The 18,756-nt window shown below is 34.2% G+C and overlaps 2 protein-coding genes across 2 annotated transcripts in view; one reads left to right on the top strand and one right to left on the bottom strand.

Annotated features, from left to right (window-relative positions):
* The window catches only part of LOC140040751 (kinetochore protein Spc24-like), a 28,695-nt gene extending 10,518 nt beyond the window's left edge, over window positions 1-18,177 (top strand). The window contains exons 2-6 of the mRNA XM_072086914.1: window positions 4,801-4,972; window positions 5,437-5,580; window positions 6,480-6,582; window positions 17,177-17,253; window positions 17,564-18,177. Of these exons, the coding sequence (XP_071943015.1) occupies window positions 4,813-4,972; window positions 5,437-5,580; window positions 6,480-6,582; window positions 17,177-17,253; window positions 17,564-17,670 (591 nt within the window). The 5' untranslated portion in view covers window positions 4,801-4,812 and the 3' untranslated portion in view covers window positions 17,671-18,177. The remainder of the gene's footprint in view (window positions 1-4,800; window positions 4,973-5,436; window positions 5,581-6,479; window positions 6,583-17,176; window positions 17,254-17,563) is intronic.
* LOC140039787 (uncharacterized) lies at window positions 11,878-13,861 on the bottom strand. The gene is made up of 5 exons (XM_072085387.1): window positions 13,235-13,861; window positions 12,890-13,132; window positions 12,599-12,790; window positions 12,186-12,483; window positions 11,878-12,084 (listed from the first exon to the last, which is right to left on the bottom strand). The coding sequence occupies exons 1-5, from the start codon at window positions 13,472-13,474 to the stop codon at window positions 11,972-11,974; spliced, it is 1,086 nt and encodes a 361-aa protein (XP_071941488.1). The 5' UTR covers window positions 13,475-13,861; the 3' UTR covers window positions 11,878-11,971.
* Window positions 18,178-18,756: the final 579 nt, after the last annotated feature.

Here is an 18,756-nt window from a genome sequence, read left to right as displayed (position 1 = left end):
ATTTCAATAAAGATGGATTTGCAGTTGGAAGGGTGTGGGTGTAGGTCACTTCTAATGGAGAATTGTAGAGTATCAAGGATATACATGGCGACTCCTCCACCGTCTTTATGGGTTCTGTGGTTAGAGACAAAATTATAATTTGGGAGTTGGACCAAAGGATTATCGTACTTGAGCCAAGTTTCACTTACTCCAATAATATCGAAAGACAGATTAATGGATGATAGGAGTTGTTTAATTTCATCAATGTGCTTGAGGATGCTTCTAGAGTTGAAATGAATAGTGGAGAAGCAATCAGAAAGTGAGTCAACAGGAAATTCATTAGGATCATAATATTGAGAGGGACTGTGGTTGCTGTTGGTGAAAAAATTAGAGTCGGGATCAATGTTAGATGTAGAATTGCCAAGGCTCCTGTTAATGTCACGGTTGTCTGAATAGCTGGGCAAGGGGAAGAAGTTTATGTTTGATAATCGGTCGTGGTTCGATGTTCCGTCATCTGCGTTAAGGTTTTACATCTAGTCAAAATGAAAATATAAAAAGAGAAATCTGTTCAGTGAAAATACTAGTTAATATATAATTTAAAATATATGTATAAAATATATATAAATAAGTATACACTGTATAAATAAATAAAAAAATATTATATCAAAATGAATATTGGAAAAAAGAAAAATTAACAATGCATAAAAACAAGACTGTCAAAATAAGGTGAGTTAAACAGAACTCCGGCAAGGAACTAAAATTTGCAAAACAAGAGAACATTATGGAATGGTATAAACAATTGTGAAAACTACATGAATATGGCAATCAGGCACTTAAACACTTGGATGATAATAGTGTTCAAATCAAAGCAATGACACATGGCAATGTAATCTGATTATTTAGAGATTTTTTATACTGAGAAACAATGAAGACTAAAAACTAAGATACCAATAAGATATAACACACAAACACACCATCACACACACCAACACACATCCACCCACACGCATGCACAAACGTATTGAATATTGAAGCATACAAAGGTCAATACTCTGTGTGAATATGGTAATAACATAAAACTAAAAACAGAGAAATAAAACACAAACAAATCAAGCCGAAATCGATGGCGAAAATGGGTAAGTAAAATACAAAAGGTGAAAATCATGAGGAAACGTCATAAGAAGTCAATGCAATGATGCAAGGAAATGATTAATTAATTACTTTTGATTTATGAGACAATAACATTACATTCAAAGAGTCAGAAATGTCAATTTGATGAAAGTTAAGTTTCAATTGGTAACAGATAACACAAAGGTTACGAGAGTACTTATCTGTTCGTTGATCCATGAAGAACGTCCTGAAAGGCGATCATTTAGATACAGCGAAGATCAGACTCCGATTTGATTACCATCTTTTTCTTGTTTCTTTTTAGTATGCATGTAATACGCCCGTCGATTGACCATGCGGCTTCCACAGCTTCATTGTTTGAGGTCTTATGAAGCAGATTAAGGCGTTTAGATGTTAAGTTTTCTGTGATTGTGAAACCTGACTTTTTAAGCATTTTTTTGTTTTTAAAGACTTCTGATCGGGAACGGTACGACGTAAATTTGATGATAATCGGCCGTGGTTTTGATTTTGTTGCGTCTAACTTCCTTTTACCTAGGCGATGAGTTCGATCAAGATCGCTTAGTTCAATACTGTCTGTTATTTTAGAGCCTATTAAATTAATAGCTAATTCGTCGGTATCTTCTCTAGGTGATTCAGGCATACCATGCAAAAGTAGGCAGTTTCGTCGACTATACTGTTCTAAGTCGTCGATCTTGTCCATCATGGTTCGGTTTTCTGCTACAAGATTTTCATTTTCGCGGCGAATAATATCAATGTCGCCCGCAGTTGAGGCGTTGTTCACGGTTACGCTGTTGTAAACAGATTCCGAGACCGCGTCTAAAATATGTTTACTAATTGCAGAAATTAACACTTTGTTGGTTGTTATTGCATGTACAATATTTTTAAAGAGATCCGGTGATGACAAAATGTGGTTACTAATGCTTTGTGACACAATTGATATGAGATTAGGATCATCAGCCAACAGGTTATGAATAGTACTGAAAGTGGCACTATCGATCGGTGAACCCATTACCGGGGATTTCGACGTTGCTTCCCGGTGTTCTGTAGGCTCAGTCGTTTCGTCCTGTATACGGATAGGGCCTGACTTGTCCTTGTTTAAGTCTTCAATAGATTTTACCTTAGAATCTTTCTTTCCATAGTGAAGTACTCAATTAAGTAAATGAGATAACAGAGATCGATGAATAAATACCAATGATATGATAGTGAAAAATGCAATTTTAGGAGCTTGTACCGGAGCTATGTTGTTAACAGTGCATTGTTCGTAATCAACACCGAAACTATATATATATATATTATATAATGGTATAATAGTAAAAACTATATATATGTATATATTATTTTCTTAAGGTCATATTGGCCTAATCTTTTTCATGTACGTGGCTGTAACGTTTGTTGTACAGATAACTAACTCGTCAAATTTACGAGTTAAAATCTAGGTTTTTATGATTATTCTGTAATTATAGAATGAAAACTGTTTATTTTGTTTTCTGTAACAAAATGCATAGGTTATCTATTATTGTTTTGTATTGTCCATTAGTCTAAACAGGTTTTAGGCTGCCAAGCATTCTGTCTAGCTTTTGAAAATATCTACTGTATAGTATTATTAAAATGGAGCTCCACCGAGAAAATTTCTATTTTTCATACATTACAGTTTAGTGTTATTTAAAATTATCATCCCTGATACAGTACTTCATATTGTTTTTTGTACTATATTGTTTTCAATGTACTGTAAGATTTCCTTGAAAATCACGCATCATGGCAGGGAAACCTTGTAATTTCCTATTCTTTTTACATGCAATGCAATTCAAAAGAGAGGCTAAATTTGAATAATCCTAAAAAAACAATTTCTTCACTAAAAAAAATCTTTTTTTCAAGATTCTTCTATTTCTGATTTTTTTTAATGAGTATACATTTTCGCAACTTTGCGTAAATAGATGTTTATCCCCGTTAGGATGCAACTGGGATTTTTTATTATGCTAGGGAATGTGATCATGTGGCATCGACACACTGCTGCTGCAGCTGGCGATCTATTATCGTCGCAATGTTGTTTTTGAAGGAAGAAAAGTATTAAAACATTCTGGATGTGACCCTATCATGTTTATTCACAGTAAATAATGTGATTATTTACCTCCACCAAGGAGGTATATGTAATCAATCGTGTTTGTTTGTTTGTCTTTCTGTTTGTTTGTTAGCAGGATTACTAAAAAATGAATATATACTGTAGATAGATATGTGGTCAAGAACCATTCCATTAAAATTTTGGGACCATGGTCCCAATTCTGGACCACTTTTTAGTATACTTTTCAGACCTGCTAGTGTTAAAAGAAGATTAAAGTAAGAATTTTTCAAAAGCCGGCGAGCAGTCTTAAAGTAACAAGTAAACTGAAATTGCATTTTCTCGAACTACTTGCCCAAAAAACTTCATTTATGTACAAGAGGCAAGAGTTATAATTGCTGATTTGTAATTTTAAAACATAGTTTGATTGTAATGTACACCTTTTTTGATGCGAGTAGTTAACCTATTTCTTTTTAAATTCACTCGTGATTTTCGCGTTGCTGTTCTATTGTTTAGTCAACTGAAGCTAATGTTAATGTTAAAGGCTTGTTACATAACCATTACACCAAACTCACATGCTTGTAGTAAAATTAGCCTAAATCACAAACAGCATTAAGACACACACAAATATATATATAATTTTTTTTCCCGGAGAAGGTAGCAGAATTTTACAGTAGGCGGAGGTATGTCCTCTCGGAGTGGCTTTCTAGTTACTTAATGTGGCTACTCTGGCAAACTAATTTATGTGACAAAAAATTGTGATGTTCCCATATGGACATAATGATGTCATATCACTACCATATTTGGGTATATCAATTATCATTACCATTTTTGGGCACATCACACTGTTTTTGTCAAACTACTGTAGTTTGATAGTGTAGACAGAGCTTTTTAGGCCTAACCTTACTAATCCTGCCATTATAATATTAACTATTAGCACTTTTTGCGTTCCATACTTTAATGTGGCAGAGTTGACCGCTTTTAGTATTTGGCCGGGTTGACGTGAGGCCGACTTGACGTGGGGCTGACTTGACTTTGGCCGAGACGGTTTAGGACCGAGTTAACCTGCACCCGTAAACTTCCTAGAGAATAGAATGTCAAAAATGTAGCATATCACGGATGCAAACTATAACCACAGACAACTTGTGAACAGTTTGGGCACTTTTGTAAATATAAAAATTATGACAATAATATATGACTACTATTACTAATGAAAACAACCCATGAATACAAGGGCATCATATGAATTCAAGCCTAGTTAGCTAGGCTTAGTAGGCGGCCTAGCTAGGACTAGCTTAAAAAGCAAGTTAATTATTAGATTATGCTGTTGTACAATGCAAATCATGATGTTAGATGTAAAACAAACTGACATTTTTATCTGAAATATCACTTGGGCCTAAACAAATTGCATTAATTGTGTGTATAGAATTGGTTCGCCATTTGGACACTTATACACAAACGCGTTCACCGGCGACTAAAACCATCGCCAAGTGTAACGCATATTGCCATATTTTCCCTGTTTTTGTTATGTATCACTTTCAATTTAACATACTTAAACATAATATAAGCTGAGAAAGTGGAGCTGTACTTTAAATACCACAAACTACGTCATTTAAATTTATCTTCTATTATTGTAGTACATACTCAACATGAATGATTGTAGAGAAGGAGAAGAAATTATAACAGAGGTGATAAAATGTCTTAACAATCAAGAAGATTGTGAAAAACTAAGACTGACTTCACAAATTTGGCAAAAAATGGAAGCTCGAAGACAAGCCCAAGAACAACAGATCAAAGTTGATATCAAAGGTATTCTATATTTAAATTTTATTAATTTAAATATACTTGTATTGACATTCAATTACAAAAAATTGTAATTATAATGACTAGTCCTTGATACAGAGTTAAAAAATCTGACTAAAAATAATCAGCTAAAAGAATTACCATGCAATTTTATATTCAAGGCCCAAAAATTTAGTAGTGAACACAAATAATTCTATTACTATTTTTTGAAAGCTAAGCTGATATTACTGTAGTGTTGTAGGTGTTATACAGTATGCCATTTAATGAGAAAAACAGAAATATTGAGTAGGTCCTAGGGATTTATTCCTATATAGTATGCTGATGATGTAAGAATGTATATGTGTGTTTGACTTCCAATTTAATTACCACATCTCTCATTCTATTTATAAATGACAGAAGTCTGAGTGTGCTATTTGTGTAAAAAGCCAAGCATATATTGCTGTAAACTATCTCGTATTTTTGTATTGCAGAGTTATTAGCATTGAAGGAAGAACGAGAACGTAGCATTGTCGACGAAGAAAGCAATGCAGAATACCAGAAAGAAAAGGCTGGAATTGAATTACAGATTAGGCAAGTTTCAATGCAGAAATCTGCTGCTGAACAGGGTTTAAAATATCCTTCATGATTTTATTTTAAAGATAGATTGTCCCCTTGAAAAAATATGCCATTTTTTATAATTATTATAAATGTAATTTAAATCAATGGATTTTTGTTGAATATAACATTTATTTTGTCTTTATAAAAGAAAACAACAAAAAAGTAAAAGTAATTTCTCTGAATTCGTCTGAATTCAAAGTTATCAAATTGTTTAACCCATTGAATGCCGGATGTTTATTGTTCTGTATACTGCCAGTACATTTCAGTGAGGTATTTCCTGCTTGCTAGCTGACCTACTAGACCTAGCCTAGATAATTTAAGGAGTCTATGTCCATACTACTGCCTTGGCCTTCATCAATTTCTTTGTAGAGTAGGCCTAGCTAGCTAGACCTACATCGTAATCAACGTCAATATCCGGGCCATCGTCATCAAGCACAGCAGCGACGACTTCTCGGTGGAATAGCGCTTTATTCTCATTTCAAATAAACATTTTTAACCTCAAAATACTCAAAATGTCACGCTATGTTGCATTCAGAGTAAACATGAAGTGGGTAAAAATTGCTTTGTTAAATCCCAGATTTTGCACGACGCAACATCAAGAAATGATCTTTCCAATTTATTCTGAACATACTGTGTGAATTTCATTAGGGTACTAGCTTATGCCACATCGATGGTGATTTTTGACTGGACTACAAGTAGTAACAGCCATGGGATATTGTTCATTCCTTCGTATGTATTAAAAAAATATTGAAATATATATTTAGTAACATTTAAAAATCTGACATCTGATTGAATACTGTATCTGCATTTGTTTTAACTTTGGAATGGTTATACAGTAGTTATGGCTAACATTAGTTTTTATCTATCTATGATCATAACATTTGTTCAAATACACAATCTTAACTGAAATACACATCAGTGCAAGAAGCTGTACAAAAGAAAAGGGAAGAAAAAGAGAATCTAGTCTTACATAAAGCAAAAGTTACAGAGGAAACAACAGAGGTACTGCCAAAAACAAGGTTGGTATTTAATTGTAGCATGTAATTTTGAATTATATGAGAAAACATTTTCGGCTAACAACAAATAAATAGAACTTAAACTACATGGTGAAACTATCCCCCGCCGGACACCATCCCAGTACTTTTAGAACTGGTTTTGGGGTTGATAAAAAAGTAAATTATTATTATCAATAGATGATTGATTGCGTAATGTTTAGATAATCTCTTGGATAACAACTCTGGCTATACATTTTTTTTAGCAAGAAGCACATTATTTTAGTCTTTGAATGGATAAAATTGATGCAGTATTTACAGATTTACGATTTTAGCCCATTGTTTTGTTGGCACCCCCTAACTCTGCAAAGATGATGCATCTTTATTCACGTAGTATTTACATCCGACCATTTCAAGCTTTAGGCCTATACTATACCAGGGAGTTGATATGTCACACCAAAATCAGTCCGGGCCAAAATCGGTTCGGCGGACCAGTTTTGGCTACCAAAATCAGTCCGGGGGACCATTTATGGCCGCCAAAACTGGTTCGGCCGGGATAAAATCGGTCCGAGCAGTAGGACTGTTTTTGACCGCCAAATATGGTCCGGTCTTACAAATATATGGTGCGCAAAATGAGTCATAATATATATCATTTAAAAAAGGCCATGATTAATCATTATATTGGAAACTACAGGGTTTTATTTGTTGTTTTAATATTATAAATTAAGCCTGTTTTTTTATTATCATTATTAGTAGTAACTCATCAGTACTAATTGCTTATTGTATACAATATGTATCTCTGCTTGTTTTCCATTTTTCTTTTTTAACATCTTCGTTTCCCCATGATGTTAAAAACAATTTAATTTATTAATTATTTATGGTTAATCAATCAATATATAATTAAATACAATTATTATAAAACAACTATCCAATATAGGCTGAGGAAGGAAAAAGGCCCAATCATAAATAAAATCTAGCTGGCAATATCAGCGTCTCATACCCGTTCATGTGAGTGTGTGGCAGGCTGAAATATGAGTGAACACCTAAGTCAGGTTTTTAGATAAAATACATTTATTTATAGTATTTATCCGACAAGATAACTTACTAATATATATCATGGGATATTTTTCTAGCCATAAACAACTTAAAACAGCATCATAGGCCTAGTAATTCAATTAAAATCGACAGAAGAAAAGCCTGGACCGATTTTGGCAGTGGCGGATTGCTTTTGGCCACAACTTTATAGCCAAAACTGGTCCGGCCGGACTGATTTTGGCCCCGGACCATATTTATCGTGACAGATATACTATCTAGAGTAGGTTATTAAAGTAATGCAATTTTGGGATCAAGCTAGGTAGATTATTTTCACAATAAATGTACAGTATTATATCTAGGTCTAGTTACTTTGAATCCCAGACTTTGGCCTACTGTAACAAACTACATTTTTAATTTATTTTGGTGCGATAAACAATCGTATCCTAAAATTCTTTTTTTTTGCAGGGGGATGAGATTCTATAACAACAATGATGATTAAAAATCATTGTCCATTCCAATCCATGCAACAATCATGCAGTACACCATGATTGATCATACATAAAATACATTTTAAAAACAGACAAATTACAAAAACATCAAATTCAAAGACAACTCCAGAAATATACAAAAAACAGAAGGCGTCAAACAATGGTAACAGAACAAATGAACCAAGGATAATTAGATAAAGTTTCACATTTTCGGTGTAACTTATTTCCATCTAAGTCCTTATGTACATTTAGCTGAGACAAAATTTAGACATCTTTAATTATATTTATTTTAGCAATATATTAAACGCAATTACTTTAAGTGAAATTACATATAGGAAACATTATGGAACATTCTTAAAATATTCTTTGACTTTGTGTTTAAACAACTTAGTAGAGGTTGTGGCCTTAATACAATCTGGAAGAGAATTCCAGTTTTTTATTCCGTTGTAAAAGAAGCTGGTTTGTCCAACACCATTTAGGCGAGGGATTTGAAAGTTATATTTTCTAGATCTGGTTTCATGTTTATGGACGGTACTTAATTTGACAAAATGGGGATACATATATGGGATGGATGTTCCATAATAAATTTTATGTACATGTACAAGTTGTAACAATTTTACTGTTTGTTACATTCAAATAACCAACAGCATTTAGTTCATATTCACGAACGTGTGATCGATTACCTTTTCCTAAAATAAGTAATGAGGAGGTATTTATGGAATAACGGGTAACTTTATTTATGATTTGAATAAAACCATAAAGATTTAGTATGTTTTTGTAATTATTTAAGAGACCGGAGCTAGGCTGGTTGAAATTTATATTGAAGTCACCCAATATGTATGACTCGCAGTCGGACCTCAGAAGAGAAAAAATATTTTCTAATTTTTCCAAGAATTTACCATCCTTAGGAGGTCTGTAAATACTTCCGATGGTGATAGGTTTAGTTTTTGGAAGGAGAATATCAACCAGCACAGCTTCGGTATCATCAGAAACATCGTTTCTACAATTAAATGCAAAGTCCTCTTTTACATATAAGCGTACTCCTCCACCATGTCTATTTCTGTCCTTTCGCTGTATGGATATTTCTCCCTCCATGCTCACACACATGTTTTGGCAATTTCATTTGGAACAGCCCCTGTTTTTAAACAAAAAAAACCTCTTTACTTCATAAAATGCTTAATACGCCACAAAATTTTTTTATTCAGGAATTTATTTTATGTACATAGACTGACTTGAAAAATTACCAAAATTGATTTCAAATTAGTTACAGTACAGATGCATGACCTTAGACAATCCCTGCCGTGTGTGTAAACACATTAAACCACAGGGTGCACAAAATTTTAGGCAGACTGTATCTAAGGGTATGTTGAGACTCACAGAGTTACGGTGGAGTTATCTACGCAAGGCGTACGGTAATCCGTGGCATTAAAAGCCAAGGTGTTCAGACACAACGACCAACATTCCAATGCCTTGCGTTTAAAACACTCTGATCAGGTCAAAGCAGATAGAACTATATGTATACATTCATGACAATGCATGAAAGTTAACATTGTTTTTTTTTATTCATATAATGTTTACCTTCAAATATACTGATTTGTTCGTAATTGTTACACGCATAATTATCTGATTAATTGATTTAATTTATAACAAGGCCAACAGCCATTAAGTCGCGTGCTACAATGCATAGTGATACCGGACCGACAGACAGACAGACAGACAGACCGACCGACATAGTGAACTATACTGACCGAAATTACTGAACATGTTTAAAGTGGAGGTGCTCTCAAAAAATTTCACATTTTTATTTTATTCAGTTCATAATAAACATTACTTTCATCTAAATTAAGGTATTTTTTAAATTTGTTGTATGCTGTATGGTTATTCTGAAAAACATCAAAAAATGCCATCTGGGGGGATAGTTCAAATTACAAACCTTTTTCCCTATTCATTTGCATGTAAATTGAAAAAAAACGATGCGTTTTAAAAAAATCGTAAAAAATATATGTAAGTTCCAAAAATATTATGCATATATGTTTTCAGATTCTTCGGAAGCCAAATTTTTCATTCCCGATGTGTTTTTTAGGGGTTGACCAATTTATTTTTGCGTAATTAACGTAATTAAAAAAACTACCCACTTGAGCCAAGTGGGTAATTTTTACTTTCTAGGGAGTCAATCAATTTGCGCATGCGCGAGCTGTTGGCTTTCTTTACTCGCCTCTCCTCGCCGCCTCCGCCGATCCTCCTCGCGCTCGACTCGATCGATCTCTTCTCGACTCGATAAACTAGGATACGAATAATAAGTCTAAGATTAAGATTGTTTTGCGTGGTTATTGCGTGGATAGACGGATCAAACGGCAATGTTTAATCGTAGGCCTAGACCTGAAAGACATGGTGCATTTGAACCAGAACCTAGGCCCATACAAACATCTCAAACTGCCGACGGCGAAGATGTAAATCAGCCTAGGCCTGCCTAGCTAGGCCCCAGCAACAGAGAGACGAATGGAGATTAACCTCGCTTGATTGGTGTCATTGTGGAAATTGCCGTTTAATGAAGAATGTAAAGGGGAGCGTTTGTTGTAGAGAGAGGGTAGAATTAGAAGACAAAATTGGAGAAAATACCTGTTTGATAAATGAGAAATTTAAAAAACTTTGCATGGACAAGGATGTATTAGAGCTGGTTTATGTCTCAAAAAAGGACATTCTTGGCGAGAGCGTGACACAAGATGAAATTAAGAACAGGTAGGTACGCCGGCCTAGCTAGTAATAATTGTATGTAGGCCTAGTACGGCCGCTCGATAGGGCTTAAAAATCTAAAATTTTCGAGCAAAATATCAGTCTTTATTTGCAGTGCAAAATTTAACGATTTGCAAGGGTCATAAAAATACATTTAATGCAATTTAATTCAATGTTAATACTCTCCTTCCACTGTGGCTGTGTACTGCATATTGTGTGTTCCTGTCCAGTTGTATTTTGACCAACTGCTGACTGTAAATTTATTTATTTTCAGAACTTATCGATTTATCGCATACAGATGCTACATTTGGTGGGTGTATTCGCGACTAAGAAAAAACGACAGAAGGCCTATTCCATCATGCTGCGTATGGGCAATTAGAGACAAATATCCGGAGGATAGTGGGATCTATACAGGATTTATAGATGTGGATGGACTTCCTTTTAATTCCGACGATGGTTGATATAAATGTTTGTATGCATTTAACACTTGCCTCTAGTACTTTATAACCTGTACAGTACTGTATTTTTTACAAAATTATTTGCTTGTAATATGATACCACTACAGTTTGATATTGTACCGGTAGTAGTTATAACTGTGTAACTAATGTATGTATAAGAAAATGAAATAAATAATGGTGAATAGTATGAGAAATAAAATATCTTTATTTTGTAATAAAAACTGCAGTTATTAGTGCTTTCAAAAATATTGACTAACAATAATTAACTTGTTACAGTACACTAAATTAAAACTATCAACAATTATGGATACAAGTTAAACTATTGTGCAAAATATTTAGCTCTACTCTAGCTGAAGGCAATTTCTACCATTCAACAGTTGACAGTACAGTATTAGCATTGTAAACAGGATTTTGTGCAACTATTATGAAAACAATTTGATGTGAAAGGGAATTGTTTCAGAATGCAATTTTGGAGAAAATTCATAACAAGATACACGCTCTAATTAATGTGATGAACTGTGACGAAACATCCAATTTTTGAAATTCAGATGCCATCTAATGAAATCATAACATCAAAGCAGTATAAATTTTACATGAACTTAAAATGGGACTCGCCATTGATCCTGAAGATCTATAATCGATTCAATATACTGTAGGCATTAAATTAACCATTTTCAGTACAGTAATAACAGTAGTAAACACTTATTTCAATCTTGACTTGTGGCTTGCCACAGCTTCAGCTTTACTTGGTTTTGTCTCCTTCCTTATATAACTCTTCATTTTTCCTTTCACGAAGGTAGACTTAGTCTTCTTGCCTGTTAAGTAAAATACATAAAAAGGTGTATATACAGTACTGTAAATTCTTTCATTGCATGTTTGCATGATGAAGAGTTCAGATTAAAAGCAATTAACTAACCGTGGATGACGCGGTCAAAAACACCTTTCATCAAGTCTTTCCTGAAGGTATATTTCTTTGCTTCCTTCACACGCCTAACCACATACATTCTGGATTTTTTGGACCACTCCAAACGGTATTGACTTTCACCATCGGCCAATGTTGCATATGATCTGTTCGATGTCATGTTGTTGTCTATGACAGCCAGATATGTACGAGCTATTGCTCCCTCGTCCTCAAACTTGCTACGTTTGGGCATGTACTTCAGCATCATGTTATGGAATCCTTCTAAATTTCCAGTGTGACAAAATTCTGTTGCCTGAATAGAAATACAGTAAATTAAAAATTGTATTCAATTTATCTTAATGATAATACCTCCAGTGAATGCACACAATACTGAAAAGCTATTTATTTATACATAATGCATAACTCACCTTCTTCAAGTCACGCAGAAGTAAATTATTTGTAACAATATCTTGTAGTGCTTTATGGGCATCACTTTCTGGTGTTAGCCAGGGTTTTGTCATGTTTGCTTCAAGTGGAGGATGACTACACTTCATGTACTCGAAGCCACAAATCCAATCATGTTCGTCAACTATGTGACGCACAATAGAGGTCCAACGTTCCTGTTGTTAAATATATTTCAGAATGCATTATTAGTGATTAAAACAAACTGCTGTCGCTTGAGATTAATTATTAAACATTCTACATTAATAAATCCCTACCATGAGCTGTGTGACACTTCCTTGGCAGGTTTCGGCTGACCACCACAGATGGTTAATGATGCCTTTTTCCCACACTTGCAACTCTTTGTGCTTCTTTCCTGCAGCTGCAACTCTCTTTCTCACAGATTTAGCAAGGTGCCATATATCATACTCATGTTTTATCTCTGGGTAGTTTTCACGTAAAGTCTTTCCTATCATTGGGTGGCGATCAGTGGATATAATATCAACATTCAGTTTGTGTTCCTGTAAAACAATAAACATGTATGTATTTTCTACATTATACAAAACAAAAATTACTGAAAACATGACATCTACTGTAGCACAGAAAAACACAAGATTTCAAACCTTTAATTCTTCAAGACATCTTTTTAAACCAACATTTTCAAGATGATGAGAATTTGGTATCCCCTCCTCATTTACTGATACCGTCTTAGAGGCCAATATCAGATCGGTATCTGTATCCATTAGAGAGTAGGTCCCAAATGTCGCATTATGGCCCGGCGAATCATGCCTACAGTCTCCAGCTACAATCAGCTTTCCCTGTAGGTTGTCATATCCTGGGGAACAAAAGTATGTAAACAACATTTAAATAATGTCCAGTATATTTGTTTTCTGGATGGCTTTGCATTGCTTTTTGTTTGATTACCATTACATTACAGTAATACTATTTTATTATACAGAAATGACAATATTATCAACTTAATATCAATAAATTCAGTTTAGTAAAGTATAAGGCATAGAGTAAACAGTTTCACAGAATAGGCTATACTGCCTGTGATAATAATTAACACATCCCACTTCCAGCCCTTCCATTGTCTCAAACAGAGAGATTAGACTAATCAATTAATTAGTGTAATTAACAAGGTCAACCATAGAGTATAGTATAATAACCATAAGAAAAAGAGATCAGCATCTCTCATGGTGTTTGATATCAAAGAGAGGCCTACCATGGAACCTACCCCTCTCTAGTCTAGCCAGCAGTAGCATTTATATTTATGAATGCTAGAATAGTATTCTATTATCAATAATAATAATAATAATATTATTATTATTATTATAGTATTATTAGGCCTAGCTGGCCGACAAGTGAGTAGTATAGTATTATAGTATAATATAGGCTAGTCCTATATTAACTATTCTATACTGGCTAGGCCTAGGCCCTAGCTATCCATTATAATACTAAATAGGCTAGTAGATTAGATACCTACCATCAGCGTGAAATTATTATTTATTATATTATAAATTTATAATTAATAAACAAAACATAAAAGTAAATACCTCAATATTTTCTTCAAATAATGATGTACTAGGCATAAGCCTGCTGACGCTAGATGTTCGAAAAGATTCCGACCTCGATTGAATCTTATAGCCAAGATGCAGTGTTGGAACAGCATCAGGGCGAATCGTCTTTCTACCCTTGTCTCCGTACATCCTCCGCGAAGTGGGCACTGCAGATCCCTTTCTGTGGCGGATTTTTAAGTTTCAAGGCTTCAAGCCACTTCTTCATCAATTGCTTGTTTTTCAGCGGCATGCGATGATAACTGACGTCCTTATCTCTATGTGACTTGTTATGGCACTTATATACCATACAGTGCTTAATTTTGAAGCTAAGAGTAGACGCAAAAAGTAATAACAAAATGCAAGACAATAATAAAATGTTCGTTCGATCGGATGTGTACTGTGATGAGAGGAAAATGATACACGTGTAGTAGCGCGACTTGACAGCTCGAGCGATATCGAGGAGAGAGAGAGGAGACGTGACATAACATAACACGGTAACGTGACCTTTACAACTAAGGTCATTACCTAACTGCTGAAAAAAATACACAGCGATTTTTCGATATTTTTAAACATTTTTTTATTTTTCTGATTTCTCAGAAACTGTTTATTTTGATATGATTTTTTATGTTTGTACCTACTAATATTAATATACTGGAGTAAATAACTGAAGGAAAAGCCCTGAGTACACCTCCACTTTAAAAATGTTGAAATGTTTAAAAACATTTATATTTTTTTAATTTACACGTGCGTAGCCTGTCACTTTCGACGTGCTCGTATAACGTAATTTCGAGTTGAAAAGTAAGTCAAGAAAACAGAAATCGGGCAAAAAGAGTGCGCAATAACATTTAGCGAGCGCAAAAATATGCGCACTCATGGCAATTTTGTAAACGCTTAAAATTGCCTGAAATGTACTCTTATTTCATCGAAAATAAATTTTGAAAATTTTAAGCGCGCGTACGCATGCGTTACATGCGCTACGCACGTAATTGTATTGCCATATGATGATTTATGCCCTGAAATTTATGAGTACCAAATTTTATTTAATTGTGAATCATGGTTGTGAAGATATGATTACAAACGTGATTTCGTTAAATTGTGCGTAGACCGCGTAATTTTTTATTGCGCACCGTGAAAACATAACCACATTGATTCCTGGCCATAAGGAATATACTGTGAAAAATTGACCTAGCTAGATTAAACTGATATCAAGATAAGGTCAGAAAGCGATAAAACGCATAGTGATACCGGACCGACAGACAGACCGACCGACCGACATAGTGAACTATAGAGTCGCTTCCACGCGACTAAAAATATCATATCACTGACGCCAACTTTACTGTTCTTTAAAATCTGAACCTGAAAATACATTTGACATGGCTATTTCGCTGTCGTATCATAGGGTACGGGTATGTAGTTGCTGTCTGCTAATCGTGGTCATGTATTTTCATTGGTTAAGGTTAAAATCACTGATGCATCACTGGATTAGCGTTATGAAATCTACCCTCTCCCGCTAGAGTTATTAACGCCACTGGCGCGGAGTAACAGCTCCCTAACGCTAATCCGCGGCATGGTTCAGACACAAAAATATGTACGCCGCTTGCATAACTCCACCGTAACTCCGTGAGTCTGAACATACCCTCAGTTTCTCATGAGTATCAACCTTTATTTGTGACTGAGACATAATTTGGAAATAATGGCTTGATTTATGTTTTTGTCACCCAGATTATTGAAGTAGGTGGAGCTTCATTATCAGGTCAAATACATAACAGAAAATATGACCATAAATAATGAACTGTGATTGGCCAAATGTAGTAAAATGTTGTCAATTGTCGTATTCCAACTTTCGTTCGAAGACCGATTGAGCTTGAGTACAGCATCATAATTTTGATGACTGGCCAATTGTCTATTCCCTCAGGCGTCGCAATAACACAAAAAGACAAGTACACTCATAACAGAAATTTGATCCATTTTTTTAAATATATGCTGCAAAGGTTGGATATATGCATTTTTTAAACAGATAATGAGCTAGCGCTTTAGTCGCTGTCTATATCTATACAATTAACTTTATTATTGCAGTTAAACCACCACCCACACCAACACCCTCCCCCTCAATGGCATATGTAGCATTGTAAAGCCAGTATAGGATACAGTACGAAGGATCACATGCCCTAAACGCAGAACAACTTTGGTCGATTAAGGAACCAACTTAAGTATGAATTGGCTCTAAGAAACAATTGAATACCATTAGGCCTACTAATTAAGTCGAGTTATATAATTATTTATTGACGATTAATAAAAATAACAGTCTGGCGCATTTATTTTGGTGGGTGTGGCTAGGAGGGACATTGTAAAGGGTGAAAAAAATGATCTAGATCAGCTGAAAAGTTAACAGAGTGGTCAGCCAAGCTGGAAAGTTAACCAATTTCTATGCATGTGGCAATTATCTATGTACATAACAATGTATGGAAATTACACCAGTTTTTGAGGGTTAACCTTTGAGTTGATCTAGCTCAATTTTGGCCCTCCTGAAATGGGGTCTGGCAGTGGTCATTCATTACACTTCGCTCTATGGCAAACAATTTGCAAAAGATTTCAATACTCAATGAATAAAGAATATATTTAAGAATTGTTCCTCTTTTCTCCCATCCTCATCCCTCAACACTAATGTTACATACTAAGCACAAATTAAGTTTGTTTAAATTTGACTAAAAAAATTGGTCTCATTTTGTGACAAGTTTTTCTTTCAGAAGTAATTCTTAGGATGCTAATTTTAGTTGAGTACATAAATCACCATGTCTATTTATTTGTTCCTACAATTGGTTATATTAGTATTAGATAAAATTAAATTACACGCAAACATTACAAATGCGTTATTTCAATTAAAAAACAAAATCAAAATCACACTGATAATTTGAAAATGTAAGATATTAACTGTGAGTTGTTTTTTTTTTTGTGAAGATAAACTGCCCTATTCATTATTAATTTCTATAACTAATTTCTTTTCAGATACATTATCAGCTTATATAAAAATATCTCTAAAATTTGTTGGGAGTATGACTGTGAGCCAGAGGAAATCAAAGGATGTATCCTTACATAGTAACAGACTAATAATTATTTATATAATGTATACAATGTATTTAACCGTAAAAACGGTAATGTTTTTTTTCAGGTAAATACTAATTATATTTTTGCAATAGTATACTGTACAGTGTTATAAATAATAAATTATAATCAGGAATAGATAAGAATGTTATTGTGAATGACATCACTTGAAAATGTGTGGGATTTTCACATTAAGCATGGACATGGTGAATTTGTGTAGCCGCAAAACCATTATAAAAAGATAAAACAAAATTTACACAAAGTATAGATTTTCCTTAATCCATTATTCAGATGTATCAACTGCCAAAGATGTTCGTCCATTTTTCCTGGATGCACGTCAAAATTCTTCATTTTTTATCACTAATTATTTGTGGGATCTGATAGAGTCAGCATCTTAAATAATCAGTCCTTCGTTTATGTAAAACGCAGAAGAGCTCTAAATTGCTCTCCTCAAATTTTTGTGGAGAGCAATTGCTCACCTAATAAATAATTCTGGTTTTTTTTTTCTGAAGAAAATACGTCAAAAGGTTATCGCAAGATTTTGTTAGTCTTAACCTCAAAACATCCCAAAAAATATTACCAACAATAGTATACCTTGAAAACAAACTTTATTGATTTGATCATGAATGAATGAACTTGGATCAATGTTTGTGGTACAAAAAGTACAAAATAAATACTTATAAGTACTTATTAAATACACTATACAATCAACCAGAGAAGACTACCCCTTCAATAGTATAGTCAGTCTGTGGTTTACTGACCAAGCAAACATGTGAAACTAAACATGCATGATGATAAGACAGCAGACAGTGTGATTATATCAGCTTAGAGTTTAAAAAGGGGTAGATTAAAATTCTATTTTGTCACAATAGAAAATTCAAGAAACATAATATTAAAACTATTGTACTAAAATCTGATATACTGGTTTAATACTTTAAGACAGCCGAGTTTAAGTAAAGTCAAAATGAGGAGTCAGAAGCTACTGTATGTGCTGGTCTCTTCACTATCAGAATACAGCATCTCCATTAATTCTGGCTTGGAATCCCCACTGTCACTAGAAGAATCATTTGATTCTTCCTCTTTACTTGACTCATGTCTATTTCTGGTTGCAGGGAACACATAGATTTCCTGTTGTAATAGCTTTCGTCACTTGGTCTGCATTGTAATGATTTAGTGCATAATCAATAATTTCATCTTTTTCCACTTTTGACCAGAGGCCATCGTTCGCTTTAATTAGAAGAAGATTCTCCATGGTGTTATGTTGAAGTGACAACCTTCTATCCGAAAGCATTGCTGTGAGCGTGCTGAAGCCGTGCTCCACAGTGCTATTGCTTACTCTCATGGCCATCACTATTTCAACTAGCAACTCATGTTTCCTGAATTCAAGTACTTTTTGCCACAGTTCTTTAGTCGACATTCCTTGGTAAAAGTTCTTGTATACAATCTTCAAGCTTTTCCACTCTCTCTTGACTTTGGAGTGGTCA

Source organism: Antedon mediterranea, chromosome 2 (assembly GCF_964355755.1).
Source record: "Antedon mediterranea chromosome 2, ecAntMedi1.1, whole genome shotgun sequence".
Taxonomy (NCBI): Eukaryota; Metazoa; Echinodermata; class Crinoidea; order Comatulida; family Antedonidae; genus Antedon; species Antedon mediterranea.
The sequence above is the reverse complement of the archived record's forward strand: the minus strand, read 5'-3'. Positions and strand labels throughout refer to the sequence as shown.

Bases quoted from the DNA above. Each gene is read 5' to 3' on its own strand.
- LOC140039787 (XM_072085387.1), bottom strand. From the start codon at position 13,474: ATGTTGTTTACATACTTTTGTTCCCCAGGATATGACAACCTACAGGGA. The intron at 13,133-13,234 runs GTTTGAAATCTT...ATTGTTTTACAG, and splicing joins GATGTCTTGAAGAATTAAAG to GAACACAAACTGAATGTTGA. The intron at 12,484-12,598 runs GTGAGTTATGCA...ATTTCTATTCAG, and splicing joins TTCTGCGTGACTTGAAGAAG to GCAACAGAATTTTGTCACAC.